This window comes from Phaseolus vulgaris, chromosome 8, assembly GCF_051622355.1.
Source record: "Phaseolus vulgaris cultivar YP4 chromosome 8, ASM5162235v1, whole genome shotgun sequence".
NCBI lineage: Eukaryota > Viridiplantae > Streptophyta > Magnoliopsida > Fabales > Fabaceae > Phaseolus > Phaseolus vulgaris.
In genome coordinates this window covers 60,465,849-60,481,432 of record NC_143505.1, presented here as the reverse complement: position 1 = coordinate 60,481,432, position 15,584 = coordinate 60,465,849, and the positions used below count along the sequence as shown (strand labels likewise).

Below are 15,584 nucleotides of genomic sequence, written 5' to 3'. Positions count from 1 at the left end.
ATTTGATGATAGAGATATCCTGATTAAGAAAACATTTTTCACTGTTTAATAAATTTATTAATATTATTACTCTTAAGATATATAAATTTTTAGAGTCGTTAAATACAAGCAGCTTTGTGTCAGAATTCCTCCTTTTAATGGGAAGTCATAACCAATGAATTTTGATAATTGATTCATTAAGTATATTCAATTATGGACATTCCAAAGTCTTGAAATTACATTTTTCTGGAAGACTATGAAGTTCAACCTAAAAGGTTGAAGATAGTATTTTCAAGGTATCTTGAAAATTTGATAAGCATTAATTATCCATTATCTCTTTATGAAAAAGTCTTCCTCTCCTTCCCTATATAAAAGGAACACTTGTTATGAGGAAGAAAATGCAAGCGGGAGAAGAACAACATAACATATAGAGAATAGATAACTACCATAACGGTGAGATTAGAAAACCTAGTAAGATACTAGAAAGACTTTGTATTTCATCCTTTTTGGGTGAGATTGAGTGTTATCCTCATAGAGTGAGAGAAACAAATTTTATAATCCTACTTTCATAGAGGATGTATTTTCTGAACTAGGTCCATGAGTTTTACTTCTCAAGTTGAGAAAGTTTTCCTATATTAAAAATTATTGGTGTCATTATTCTATTTTGTTCTATTTTTTATTATCTAATTGTTTCGTAAATATTTATTTTATATTTACACCAAAAGGAGAGATTTAGTTTTGATTTTTAACACTTAGAAATATTTTAACAGTTTTTAGTTACTGAATAGAACTAACTGAAAACTTATCAAACGAGAAATGATCTTAAACTAAAAATAGTACTCTCATCATTTAAAAACTCTCATTTAAATTTGACTTAATAATAAAATATAATATAATAAAAAAAAAGCAGACTAAATAATTAGTCTAGCATTCTTAAATTGTGTGACTACATTAATGTTCAATCTGGCTCTAATTCTTATTTAATATCTGCTCTTTCTTTTGTGCAATATTTATGCAACTTTTATTTGAAATTCAAACTCATTGCACTGGATAGTTCCAATTTTTCGGTAAAGTAATATTTCTAATCGTGATTTTCTGATTGAATTTTCTTCTCGAACATGTTAGAATCAAGATAACTCTTTTACCTTCTTGATTAGTTGGTTTGCACTTTTGTTTCTCTCCAAGCAAGCTTTTTGCTCTCCTTTCCTCATTCTACTCCTCGGCTTTCACGTAATCTACACTCGGATGTTAACTGCTACTCCGACTCTCAAGTTATATTTAGTATCGCCATTCGGTATTCTCAGTATTGTAGATTGACATACTTGATTCTTGGAATCTGTGTTATTTATATTATTTTGGTGGATCTTTAATATTGATGCAGGTTATAGAGTTTAGTCATGTTTAAAAGTGTATTATTTAATTTTTTATTACTGATTAACCTCACTAATTCTGGCTAATTAACTTTGTAGTGTCAAATATTTTCATACTTTCTTTTTTTTTCAATTTTTTCAATAATGCTTTGTCCTACTTGTTTTCTTTCTTGAAAATTTACCATGTGGCCTATAACAATTGGCTATGCTGAATTGATTATGTGGCTTATAATGATTGATTATTTGATTAGATGTACGAAGAAAAGCATCAGTTCTCATGTCACATCTGCATCTGTGTTGTATGATGAAAGATCAAAGTGAAGTTGAATCAAAGTCACAAACTGCCACACCATAAGAGGCAAGAGTTAAACACAGTTCCACCCACCATACTTGAAAATTAATGGCTGAAATGAAGAAGAAAGCAGGGTTGATCTTCTTTCCCATACCGGGGATTGGCCACTTAGCTCCATCCCTCGAATTAGCACAACTTTTGATCAACCATCATAACCATCTTTCAATCACAATCATCTGCATGAAGCTCCCTCACGCTCCCTATTCAGATGCATACATCAGATCAGTTACAGCCTCACAACCTCAAATCCGAGCAATTGATCTCCCTCACGTAGAGCCCCCTCCTCAGGAACTACTAAAGAGATCAATACCACACTACATATGCACCCTCTTGCAGATCCTCAAACCCCATGTCAAAGCCACAGTACAAAACATTTTATCATCATCTCATTCAAACCCTGTTATTGGGTTGGTCCTAGATGTTTTCTGTTCACCCATGATTGATGTGGGAAACGACCTAGGGATCCCTTCTTATTTGTCCATGCCCTCAAATGTTGGGTTTTTGAGTCTAATGCTTTCGCTTCAGAAACGTCAAGTTGGTGATGTGTTCTGTGATTCTGATCCTAAATGGTTGATTCCGGGTTTCCCTGATCCATTCCCTTCCAGTGTTATGCCTGATGCTGTTTTTAACAAAGAGGGTGGCTATGCTGCTTATTATAATCTTGCTCAGAGGTTCCAAGACTCCAAAGGGATCATTGTCAATACTTTTTCAGAGTTGGAGCAGTATGCTATTGATGCATTGTGTGATGGACAAATACAAACACCTTCTATCTATGCTGTTGGTCCACTGATCAATTTCAAGGGTCAACCTAACCCAAATTTGGATCAAGCACAACATGACAGAATATTGAAATGGCTAGATGAGCAGCCTGATTCTTCTGTCGTTTTTCTTTGTTTTGGGAGTAGGGGAAGTTTTGATCCACCTCAAACAAGAGAAATAGCACAAGCACTTCAGCGTAGTGGGGTTAGGTTCTTGTGGACTATGCGTTCTCCACCAACCACAACAAAAATTGAAGAGGGAATCTTACCAGAAGGGTTTTTAGAGTGGACAAAAGGTAGGGGAATGCTATGTGATTGGGCACCTCAAGTGGAGGTTCTGGCCCACAAAGCCATTGGGGGGTTTGTGTCTCATTGTGGATGGAACTCTATTTTGGAAAGCTTGTGGTTTGGGGTACCAATCTTGACATGGCCTATTTATGCAGAACAGCAGCTGAATGCTTTCAGGATGGTGAGGGAGTTTAGATTAGCAGTGGAGCTGAGACTGGACTACAGAAGGGGCAGTGATCTTGTAATGGCAGAGGAGATTGAGAAAGGGCTGAAACAATTAATGGATAGAGATAATATGGTGCACAAGAAGGTGAAAGAAATGAAAGAGATGGCTAGGAAAGCTGTCCTCAATGGTGGGTCTTCTTTCAGTTCTGTTGGGAAACTCATTGATGTTATGACAATGAATTTCATGGGTGGAATTGCCCACTTCAATGAATCAATTAATGAAAAAGCCTAAAGCAATTGATTCACAAGGTGATGATTTTAACAACACAACGTTTGGTGAATAGAAATCAATGTTAGGTTCTTTTCGCTGTGATTAAAAACTAATGTATTTTACTGTCAGAAGGCTCTTTGTTATGATAAAAACTAATGTATTCTAGTGTTAGAACACTCTTTATGAAGTGAAGATACGTAGAGGGATCAATCTTATCTTTACATCTACAAAGAGAGACTCAATCTATATATGAACAACCAGATTACAATTATCCTTCACAATGTTTTGCTAAGTTTGTGAGATCCTCAAAAGGCAAGGTAGTGTGTGTTTGATTTGCAGTGAAAAACTTAATGTAAGAGACACAACTTTGCTATAACACAATCATAGACATAGTTCTTGTGGATGCCATTAACTTCTGAAATTCATATGAAGAATTTGTTTTCAAAACGATCTTACTAGCACAAAGAATTATAGCTTTTAAATATTTTTCTACATGGTGTTTGGATGAGGTGATGTATTGTGCAATGGTGAATGAAAACAGAGAGAGAAAGTAATGTTATCGTTTGGTTGAGTATAATCATTCTCGTTTCTTTCTTTTTCACTCTCACTCTCATCTAAACATACTTGGTAATCCAAAATCTTAAAAAAATAATAATAGAGCTTTTATTATAATTAATAATAAGTTATTTCATAATATCTATTTTATTCTCAGTTTTTTTTTTTTTGTTAAATTTTCACCACTTCTTCGTCTACCTACAACTAGCCTTTTTTTTTCTTTTTCTTCTTTTATTATCCTCTTCAAATAAAATCCTAACAGTAATTCTTTAAAAATTATCAATAACTTAACCTTTTAAACACATAATTTTTATTAATTTTCATTTAAAAAGAGAAAACTCTACTATATTAATTTTTATATAAGCTTCAAAAAGTAAAAAAATAAATAAAGCATCAAATTTAATAAAAAAAAATAAATTAAAAAAAATGTTATTATATTAAGAAGAAGATATTAAAATTTTACTGCGACTATTATGTTTTTTAAAAATTGTATTTATGTTCATATATTTTGTTTATGTTTAATTTATATTTTAAAAAACTATATGTTTTGGAGAGTCTCTCTCGGGTCTATAATAAAGTATATAGTTTTGTTTTATTTATAAAAAAATCTCCACAAATCCACTATTTTCTTCTCATATTTCATTCAATTTTTTTTTAAAATGTTCCTACATATTATCTCAAATTACTTAAATTAAACACACATAGTTCTTAGAGATCATGTCAAATCATTTAATAACTTGTAAAAAAGGTCTATTCGTTTTTACTTATTGAAACACTTCTACATATTAGAGAAAAAGTCTATTTCATTTAATATACACACCTTATCTTAACCAACTTAAATATCTACCTTCTAGTGGTGTGATTGAAAGCCAACAGGGAAAGGCGTAAACCAAGTGCAAACACTATTCTCTCAGCACTGAGATGAAGAACAACGCAGAGCTGATCTTCATTCCCTCACCAGGGATTGGCCACTTGACTTCATCCCTCGAATTTGCTCAGCTTCTGATCAACCGTGACAACCACCTTTCAGTCAAAATTCTCTGCATCAAGATCCCTCTTACTCCATTTTCAGACTCTTACATCAAAACAGTTTTAGCCTCACAACCTCAGATCAAGCTCATTGATCTCTCTCTTGTAGAACTTCCCCCACAGGAGCTAATTGCCAAATCTTTTGAACACTACATATATATCTTCATGGAGAGCCTGAAACCCCATGTCAAAGCCACCTTGCAAAACATCTTATCATCCTATCCTAGGTCTGAGTCACAACCAGTTGTTGGGTTGGTCCTAGATTTGTTTTGTTTACCCATGGTTGATGTGGGGAATGAACTTGGCATCCCCTCTTACATCTTCATGACTTCAAATGTTGCATTTACAGCTTTTATGTTTTCCCTTTTGAACCGTGAGATAGAGGATGTTTTCAATGACTCTGAACATGACTTGTTGATTCCCGGTTTCCCGGATCCAGTTCCTCTCAGTGTTTTGCCTGATGCTGCTTTTAACAAAGATGGTGGATATGCTGCATATTACAAGCTTGCTCAGAGATTCTTGGACACCAAAGGGATCATTGTTAATTCCTTTTCAGATCTAGAGAAGCATGTTATCGATGCATTATCTGATGGTCAAAGTCAAGCACCTCCAATCTATGATGTTGGTCCTTTGATTGATCTCAAGGGTCAGCCTAACCCAAATTTAGATCAAGCCCAGCATGACAAAATATTGAAGTGGCTAGATGAGCAGCCACCTTCCTCTGTGATGTTTCTTTGCTTTGGGAGCATGGGAGGGTTTGGTCCATCTCAAACAAGAGAAATAGCATTAGCACTTCAGAGTAGTGGAGTTAGGTTCTTGTGGGCTATGCGTTCTCCACCAACTGCAGATAATGTAGACAGAACCGTACCAGAAGGTTTCTTAGAATGGATGGAGGGTAGGGGAATGATATGTGGATGGGCACCCCAGGTTGAGGTTCTGGCCCACAAAGCCATTGGGGGGTTTGTGTCTCATTGTGGGTGGAACTCTATTTTGGAAAGCTTGTGGTTTGGTGTACCAATATTGACATGGCCTATCTATGCAGAACAACAGTTGAATGCATTTTGGTTGGTGAGGCAATATGGATTAGCAGTGGAGTTGAGACTGGACTATAGAAGCGGCAGTGATTTTGTAACGGCAAAGGAGATAGAGGAAGGGCTGAAACAATTGATGGACAAAGATAATGTGGTACACAAGAACGTGATAGAGATGAAAGAGAAGGCAAGGAAAGCTGTCCTTACCAGTGGTTCTTCTTTCATTTCTGTTGGAAAACTAATTGATAATATATTGGGAAGGAAATGATAACATAGTTGTATTTCACAGCTGGGGCTGCTCCTTTCTCCAAACAATATTAGTCATATGGTGTCAGTAATTAGAACCTGTGTAATCTGTTATATCCAGAAACATGTCTATCATTCCGCAGAGAAAAAGTGCAAACTGGATGAGATTAATATTAAAATGGTTGCAGTTTGTGATCGTTATTTAAGCAATTCTTCTGTTTTGCGTTTTCTTTGTATGGGTTATATCAAATTGTTTATTCACGCCTGCAAGAGGGAAATAAAGTGGATTATAACTTCGTAAATATGATAATTGTGACTATCAACATTTATAAACTAACTTGAGCCTTTTAAATTCAAGTCTGGTATTTGGATTTCAAGAGTAAAACATACAACTACAGACGCGTGTTATCTCTTATTAGCATTGATTGGAGGATTGTATAATGTGAAACAAGGTATCCCAGCTAAAGTAAAAAAATTGTTGTAAGAAAATAAATGAATGGATAATGTTCTGGTTCAAAGTGTTAAGTGACTTCAAGTCAAAAAGTTCAATAGTCCTCAATGGATCAGGATCACGTAGGTGGTATTTATAGAGAAATCTTCTTCAAGCCCGAAAGAGGTTTTCTAGTCTTAGCAAAGTTGGGGAAGGTGATGCACCTTTGTTCTGTTTTATTCAGTTCTTTTGATAACAGAACAACTTACCCGGGTATAGTTAGGTCGGTTAGAGGGCTATTCGTCCATGATCATACGAGCTTGTGTTGGGTTATTATTCGGTTCTTGGACTCATAACGGTACACATACCAAGGAAACAAAAGGACAACATCGTGCTCCTGCACAGTTGTCAAAGATGGATTCAAACAGAGAAGGAGAAACTACAAAATTTATGACTAACGGAATTTGTGTAATGTACTTCAGTTTATGTCAAGTTTTCATATATATCTTGTGAGCCATGTCGATTTTCGCCCCTGAAAAGTCTCCGAAATGAGAGAATATGAAGCAAAATATCAAAGAAGGAAGCACTGATGGACTCGACTATCCTTCGCTAAAGCCCTTAATTTATGTGTTGTTCCTAAATCGCTTTAAAAGCACCAACGAATTTTACATATATTTACAAACAAATCCAAATAAAATGGGAAGGGAAATAAATGAAAATACCCACAATCAAGAGAAAAAATTGGGACCTTCGATATGCCAAACCATTTCGCTTTTTGCTACCTGTAGAGAAGATTGCATAACTGATACACAGGCCAAATGTTTTGAATACATAATACATTAGCATTAGTATTGGAGATGAACCCACTAAAATATTTTTCAAACTAGCCACGCCAAAAGTAAGATCACCACTGGTGGCAGCAGTGTAAATCATAAGACAAACAAAATGAACTTAGAAATTTTAGAAGCTTTGAATCACATTCAGGTTATCAAATGATTTTCAACTTGCTCCGGAACTAGGTTCTCTCCACAACAAAGGAATGACATGCTCGTATCTACCTCGATGCTGTCATTACCTTCTTGACCTTTTCTCTTCTCTCCTCTCAAAATCATGTCTTACTTTTGACTCTGGTCGATCACTATCATTTCTATATAACCTGTTATCTAGCTTCCTATCATAATCTTCTCTAGACCTTGGTGCAGATTCATCTTCACTGTGTTTTCTAGATCTCCTGTCTTCCCTATTACTATGAGGTTCTCTTGCGTTGCTTACAAAATCATCCTCATCCTTCCTCCGGGATCCTTTATCTTCCCTTATGTTCGAATCTCTCAACTTGGGTTCAAACTCACCATCATCTGCCTTTATTGACCTCTTGTCTTCCCTTCTATGATGATCTTTTGGCTCAGGAATACCATCGTAATCGTCCCTTCTTGATTTTTTTTCTTCTCTCCTATATCGCTCTTCTCTTGACTTATGTTCAAATTCATCATCTCCATACCTTCTTGATCCCTTCTCTTCTCTTCTACTGTTATTTTCTCTTCCCTTAAAGGTATCATCATCATCATCATGCCACCGATTTGTCCTCCCTTCTCTATCACTTCTCTTAGGTTGGTTGTCTAATCCAGCATCACTGCCACGGGCTCTAGAACGTGAATCTCTGTCTCTAATTTCTGAATTGTGATTTGAGTGATTGTTGCCAGTTCTTGTCTCTTTTTTGGGACCGTCAAATTTGTCGTGACCCCATTTTGGATTGTCTTCCTCGTGACCCCAACCTGTATTTGCAGCTCTCTGGATAAAGGCAACGAACACAGTCAAAACATTAAAAGGTTGCTTCATAAACCCTATGTATCTAAGATATTATTCCAAAATTTAACACATATTAGAACACAACTTCAAAAGTTTAACTATAGGAAAATAAAAAAGGAGGAGAAATAATTCAAAACCGGACAACCAGGACAATAAAGAAGCAGCAAATTACACTATTTTTTCATAAGATATATTTAAATTAAAATGCCCTCCATTTAATTATAATAATTAAATTTCTGCTAATATGCCAAATTGATAATGGAGGTCTAAAGTAGTTGTTGATGATGCCAACAATAATAGCAAGAGGGAGGAAATCCTAAGAAGCTAGTTTATATCATGGTAGTAGAATCGAGATACAAGTAGTGTATCGGAGAGCTGATATTATGAATCGTAAATCATTTCGTATCGTGAATCGTAAGATTCATAAACATTAAAAAATTTAATATATACTTAAATATATAAGATATGTATACATGCAAGATACAATAAATTATATAAATTATATAAATTATATATATGTATATATATATATACCACACAATTTTACCAAAACAACCTCCATGGTGCATACATGTTATTAAACAAATTATGTTTATCTTTTTTTATTTACTCATTTTTTAAAATCCACACTGATTCACACAATACGGAATCGTTTCGTTTCGGGATTCAGCGATTCTTTGTGCGAATCGCATGATACAACTAAGATTCAGGGACAAAAAAGATTCTTCACACGATTCGTATCGTGGGAGGGTGAAACCGTATCGTTTCGTACGATACGTATCGTGAATCGTAAGATACTAACTACTATGGTTTATATTAAAATGGAGTTTCCGTATAATGCATATTCATTCCCGTATGAAGGAATGTAAATTTTACAGATAGAGAGAAATGCATTCATTTAAACATTTCTTGGGTAATGAAAGTGTAATACTCAATAATTAAACAACAGGATGATAAAGAAAAATACATGCAGATTTCACGTTAGAACTTAAGCTGTATCAACCATTAATACATTACAATGAGCAAAGGCACAAACTTTATAAAATATCAACTTAGACTCATTACAATTTTACATTACAGTCAGGACATATAAAATACTCATTCAAAACATTGGTTCATCAAACAATGCCAAAATTCCATTTATTTCCATTTTTTCAAACAATGAGCGTTAATTCTATAATAACATTCAGGAAGGTATGACATTATATATCAATATAATGTTGATCTTTGAATCATAATCAAAACTTGAATGCAATTCAATTCCAGAACTCAAATTGTGTTAAGACTGAAAGTAGTTTTATTAAACAAGGGGAAGGTATCAAGTGAAACTTCGCTAAAATGAAATTAGAGGTCATGGCTAACTGAAGTCTAGTTGATTTGAGCAGGACTATTACTAGAATTGGTGGTCAAATATGCAGCCTTCAGTGATGATAGGGTTGGAGATTCAGTCACTCCAAATGAAAAAGTTGAGAGAGGAAAAGGCAAAGCAAGTCTAACAAATTTCCATTGAAAAATGATATTAGAGTGTAAATAATAAGAGGATCATAAATCATCTTAAGCCTACATGAATCAGAACAGAAAAGAATGACAAAAGAATATATGTCAACAAAAAAGGAAAACCCAGTCCCTTTGCAAGTATGACCAAGAAAAACCCTTTAATAAACCCATAATGAGCATAAAAAGCTTAGACGTGCCTGCTGTTAAAGTCATAGCATCTAATAAAAAACAAACAAAATATTAGCTGAAATATTAAACTTTATGTTAACAACAACATATCACAGCCTAAACAAACAAAAAAAGCTAGTTCTGGGTGGAGTATGCTCTACAACCAACAATATCAAAGTGTCAGAGACCAATGAATATCTACTTCCAATAAACCAAAACGCACTGCATACGAACACTATAATTAAATTTACAAAATATAAACCTTAACTCCCAAGTTTTCAAGTCACGTGAGTTAACAGAACTAACATACCCATATCTAAAAACATAACATAAAAACAAACTCCGTAACACTATCGTAAAACGCTTATCTTACTTGCTCATCATGAGAAAACTTGCAGCTAGCTCCACGAGTACAGTTACCCCTTTGAAACGCGCGACAAACGCCACGAGCCTCCCTCTTCTGCCGCTCTGTCTCCTCATCCTCTTCCTCCTTCTTCTTATACTTGTCAACATGGTCCACCCTAATAATTCTCCCCAAAACCTGAGCCCCATTTAAATTATCTGAACCACACACAAAAAAAAAACATCACAACGCAGTTCACCATTGTGTCCATTAAAAACCAAAACCGGAAAATAGAGACCCACCCACAGCAAGATTTGTGCTTCTTTGATCCTCATACGCAAGGAACGCAAAACCCTTTGATTTTCCAGTGCCCTTGTCTCTAACGAGATTAACATCAACAACCTCCCCATATCTGAGTAATTAAAAAATATCATTCAGATTTAAAAAAAAAAAACTGTTAAGAGATAAAAGAAGTGTTGATGAATTGAAATGGAAAAGCGAAGATCAGTACTGAGCAAAAACGGCAAGGAGATCACCCTCGGTGAGATCGAAGGGGATGCCACCGACGAACACGTAAGCCGAGTCTCTGTACTTGGCGTGCCACGAAGCTCCTTCGCCAATTCCGAGTGCAGCTTCTCTGGCGTTGATGTTCTGAGTGCGCTTCACCAATGTTAACGGGTTCATCTCTCTCTGCTCGGAACGAAGCACTGCAAACAGAGAAAGAGAAAATTGGGGGTTAGGGTAAACAAGTTTTGACTCAAAAAAAAGCTCTGTTTTTTATAATGTTGTTAACAACTTTTTTTTCTTTCACATTTATTACAAGAATACTTTCACATTTTTCATACAAATATTTTTTTTAATTTTCTTACGAAGACTCTCATATTATTATCATGAATCTCATTTGAAAAAAATATATATAAAAAAAATCAAAATTCATATATGAATAAAAACTAATAAAAATTGTATATAACTAATCAATACCTATTAATAAAAAATTTCAAAAAATATATTTAAAAATAAATAATTTTACAAACATCACTTGTTTAAGAATTAAATGAGATTTATTATTAAAATATAACTTATTTTTTAAGTAAACATATTAAATAAATACGTAAAAATAGAATATTTGTTTCTTTATTTAATTTAAAAAATTAAAAATGAATAAGAATAGATAAAACGATGGATAATGTCGTCAAGGTAAAAATATGTGAAATAAGGTACAATTGCAAAAAGGTAAAGTAACAAAATTTATAGAACTTTTAAATATTTCAAGCTATTGAAATATTTTTTTTCTATTTAACATTATTTACTTGACTTCAATAAAATTATTTGAAATTAGTGACTGCATTTTTTAACTTAATTATTTCAAGTTTCTCTAAATTTTCTAAATATTTTAAGCAAAATTACTGTTTTGCCCTTAAATTTATTATTTTCTTTGATTCCTTTTAGATTTAGATCTCACTAAAACATATAAAGCGTAGTTTAACGTTTTAAATTAATAATCACAAAATTTTCAATTGTATCCCTTTAAATACATTTTATTGTCAGCTTAAAAATTAATCTAAATTTACTTCTTTTTATTTTAAATTATTTTTATAGTTTAATAATTTATTAAAATTTATTTTTAATCATATATATTTTATTATACAACAACATATTTTTGGAAATTTTACCATTCAAGTTTTTCATACCATTAATTTTGAGTAAATGATTAAGTATATGAATGTATTAGATATCATTAATTTAGTTAAGGATAAAACAAATCGTGAAATTTAACATAATTGTCGCACTTTTTATATTTACGGATTAAATAAGTTTTTTATTCTTTCAATAACTACATTAACAATATTTTACATATTGAAAAACCTAAGTGCTTATTTACCCATTTTTATTTTTTTTGTTGTACATTTTACTCATTTGCATAACCTTATCACTCATTGCTTATGCATAAGAGCTTACAAAACGTAAATAAACTTTTTTTTTAATGATATTTTTTTATAACAAAACTTTTTTGGTGCACGCTAAAAAAATATTGATATTAATCAATCATATATGATTATATATTTCTTTTAAAAAAATTAAGATAAACAGAAAGTTAGTCTCTAATGTAATTGTATACATAATTATTATTTTATTGTAGTTATATATTTAATGATCACTAAGTTGTAATGAAGTTTTTCTAATAGTTTATTTATTAAATAAACATAAGATATATATAAAGTAAATGCAAGCATTAAGATGTATTGTCAAAAAAAATATATCAAAATGAGAAAATTATAAAAAAATACAACATTATCCTTTTTTTTAGTTATTGAATCGTCTTTCTTTGTCATGTCAAATCAAAGTCAAAAGAGGTAAGAGATATATATTTATCAAATTTGCAAGAAATCAATCTCAAGTTATGACCAAATTTGTCACCTCTTTCTTTCTGAACACATGTCAATAATAAAAGAGATGTAAGTATTGTCAATAGTATTAATCACAACGCTCAAGAATGCACTCAAGTGCAGAATATAATCAAAGACTTTGTATGTTCTAGAGTTCTCACTCACTTTGTTTATAATGATAGCACAATGAGAGGCCAAGGACAAAAAAGAGGTTGTAGTTGAAGGAATTGTGAAGGATACCAAGGTTGAGGACGGGGAAATAGGTACAATGAAAATGGCAACAATCAAGCTCCTAATCAAAATACCAAGCATGATCAACATGATCTTTTAACCTTGAATGTCCCAAAATTTATTAATATAGTCCCAAATGAATTTTGTGGTAGAGGAAGCTCAAACTTGACTCACAAAATACACTTTCAAATTACAAACATAATTGGTGTGCTTCCACCTAGATTTTTTCCTCATGTCACATTTATTAGTGAATACTTTACTAATAATGACCTAGTACATAATGATTCAGTTCTAATCACTACCAACATCTTCAACTAATAGAGTTAGAAAAGTATTGATAGATTAAGAAAGCTCAATAAATGACATACTCTATTGGTCTATCTTTATTAAGCTAGACATCCTTAATATGTTAATCAATTCTTATCTTAAGCTTTTACTTAGATTTGTGGGAAAAAAAAACAATACCTATGAATACATCAACTTGATGACCATTTTCGGCAGTAGTGAGGCACATTGGATTGTAATAATCATATACATATAGAGTGAATAACACTCAATCAAATTAGTGCAATTGTCTCTAGACCTCACATGGAAATTAGTTTTAAGTGAAGAGAATACTATCACCATCGTTAAAGTTAATCCCAAATAAGCAAGGTGGTGTTACTCTCAAAGTTTGAAAATAACTCCCTACACTTTGAACAATAGAACAAACCATAAAAATTAAAAGTCTATGTTAAAGATACAACCATCAAGTTAAGATCACTCTTAGCACAAGGAAAAAGTCTTTGCTACGATAAGACAACATAAATTGAGATTAAACCTCATGACCATCAAGACAATTAAGTGTATAACTAGTATAGTAAATACATGTATTAGTTTTACATATTTTATGGACTAGTATAATATGTTTTTAGGCGCATTACAAGTAATATGCATATATAAATAAAGATAAACATAATATATACTAATTAATATATATATATATATAAAATAAGTGACATACTATTTTTTTATTAATATACACAATATTACTTATATATATAGTATGAAAGATGTTATTTTGACAACGACAAAGTGAAAGACACTGATTTAATGTGACACAATACAATTTTAAAATTGTTCAATCATCCCGTGAGGTCTACATTTCAGCAAACTTTTTTTTTTTAAGTTATAATATGGTGCAAAGTTGTCAACATATTAACATATTACCGGACAAAATCATTATTAGACTTAATTAGACTTAATTACAGGAATATAATCACTATTAATGAGTCTATAATTAGACTTAATTATAGAAATTTAATCACTATTAATGGGTCTATAATTAGTCTTAATTACAGATGTTATGTTAGAAAAAGAATCTGTACGATTCTGTACGGTTCTAATGCTATGGTTATATATATGTATCATTGCTATAGATGAAAGACAGATTGAATAAAACAGAAAATATTCTTTCATGGTATCAGAGCACAAAACTCCGACAAACACAAAGCAAAGGCAACGGTGCACAACCATGGCAGATGCACCAGAAAAGAATAATGCCAACAAAGCAAAGCACGAAGGAGGAGGTGCTAAGAAGACCTACTCGTCATATGATCTCAACGCGAGTGACAATCCCGGAAACATAATCACGCAAGTTCAATTGCGCGGAGAAAATTACGACGAATGGGCAAGAGCAGTAAATATCTCGCTTCGTGCCCGGAGAAAATGGGGCTTCATTGATGGAACACATATCCAACCAGAGGATGAGGCACCCGACCTTGAAGATTGGTGGACCGTGCAGTCCATGATTGTCTCTTGGATTCTAAACACCATTGAACCAAGCTTACGATCCACAGTAGCATATGCTGAAACTGCACAGGGAAGACATTAAAGAAAGATTCTCGGTCGTGAATGGACCTAGAATTCAACAACTAAGGTCGGACTTGTCAAGATGCAAGCAGGAGGGAATGGTGGTGGCAACTTACTTTGGAAAATTGAAGGTCCTTTGGGATGAGCTTGCTAACAGTGACAAAATTCCATCTTGTACGTGTGGTGGATGTGGATGCAAGTGTGGGATTGGTGCTCAGTTGGAAAAACGAAGGGAGGAGGAGAAGGTTCATCAACTCCTTATGGGGTTGGATGACGCAAGCTACGGGACAGTAAGATCAAACATTCTGGCCTCAGACCCATTGCCGCCTCTGAACCGCGTATATGCTATGTTGGTACAAGAAGAAAGAGTGAGAATGATGACCAAATCAACGGAAGAAAGGGGGTTGGTCGTGGGTCTCGCGATGCAGGCCAACTACAAAGAAAAAGGGCGTGGAGATATGGTAGAAAAATTAATGACGTGCAGTCATTGCGGTAAAAATGGTCACGACATGAAGGGATGCTTCCAATTGATCGGATATCCCGAATGGTGGGGTGACAGACCAAAAAGTGAAGGCAAATGGAACGGCAGGGGACGCCAAGGGATGCGAAACAAAGGTAACCCAACACGTGCAAATGTGGCACACGCTAGTGGAAGCAACAGTCAAGCCAACAATGACGACAAGAAACTTGAGATGGCAGGTCTGACCAATGAACAATGGAAGGTACTGGTTGATATGATCAGCAAACAAAAATCAAATGAATCGGAGAAAATGACTGGTAAGAGCATTTGGGATTTGTGGATTATTGACAGTGGGGCATCAAACCAT

The 15,584-nt window shown here is 33.5% G+C and overlaps 3 protein-coding genes across 3 annotated transcripts; 2 read left to right on the top strand and 1 right to left on the bottom strand.

Moving 5' to 3' along the window:
- Window positions 1–1,612: 1,612 nt before the first annotated feature.
- On the top strand, window positions 1,613–3,460 carry LOC137824066 (UDP-glycosyltransferase 71K1). Its single transcript, XM_068629509.2, has one exon. It carries the CDS (start codon window positions 1,750–1,752, stop codon window positions 3,202–3,204), a length of 1,455 nt encoding a protein of 484 aa, XP_068485610.1. The 5' UTR covers window positions 1,613–1,749; the 3' UTR covers window positions 3,205–3,460.
- Window positions 3,461–4,538: 1,078 nt separating this feature from the next.
- LOC137824064 (UDP-glycosyltransferase 71K1) lies at window positions 4,539–6,254 on the top strand. The gene has a single exon (XM_068629506.2). It carries the CDS (start codon window positions 4,660–4,662, stop codon window positions 6,064–6,066), a length of 1,407 nt encoding a protein of 468 aa, XP_068485607.1. The 5' UTR covers window positions 4,539–4,659; the 3' UTR covers window positions 6,067–6,254.
- Window positions 6,255–7,230: 976 nt separating this feature from the next.
- Window positions 7,231–11,089, bottom strand: LOC137824065 (uncharacterized). Its single transcript, XM_068629508.2, has 4 exons — window positions 10,800–11,089; window positions 10,591–10,700; window positions 10,319–10,506; window positions 7,231–8,262 (listed from the first exon to the last, which is right to left on the bottom strand). Exons 1-4 carry the CDS (start codon window positions 10,970–10,972, stop codon window positions 7,546–7,548), a joined length of 1,188 nt encoding a protein of 395 aa, XP_068485609.1. The 5' UTR covers window positions 10,973–11,089; the 3' UTR covers window positions 7,231–7,545.
- Between the last annotated feature and the right edge of the window lie 4,495 nt (window positions 11,090–15,584).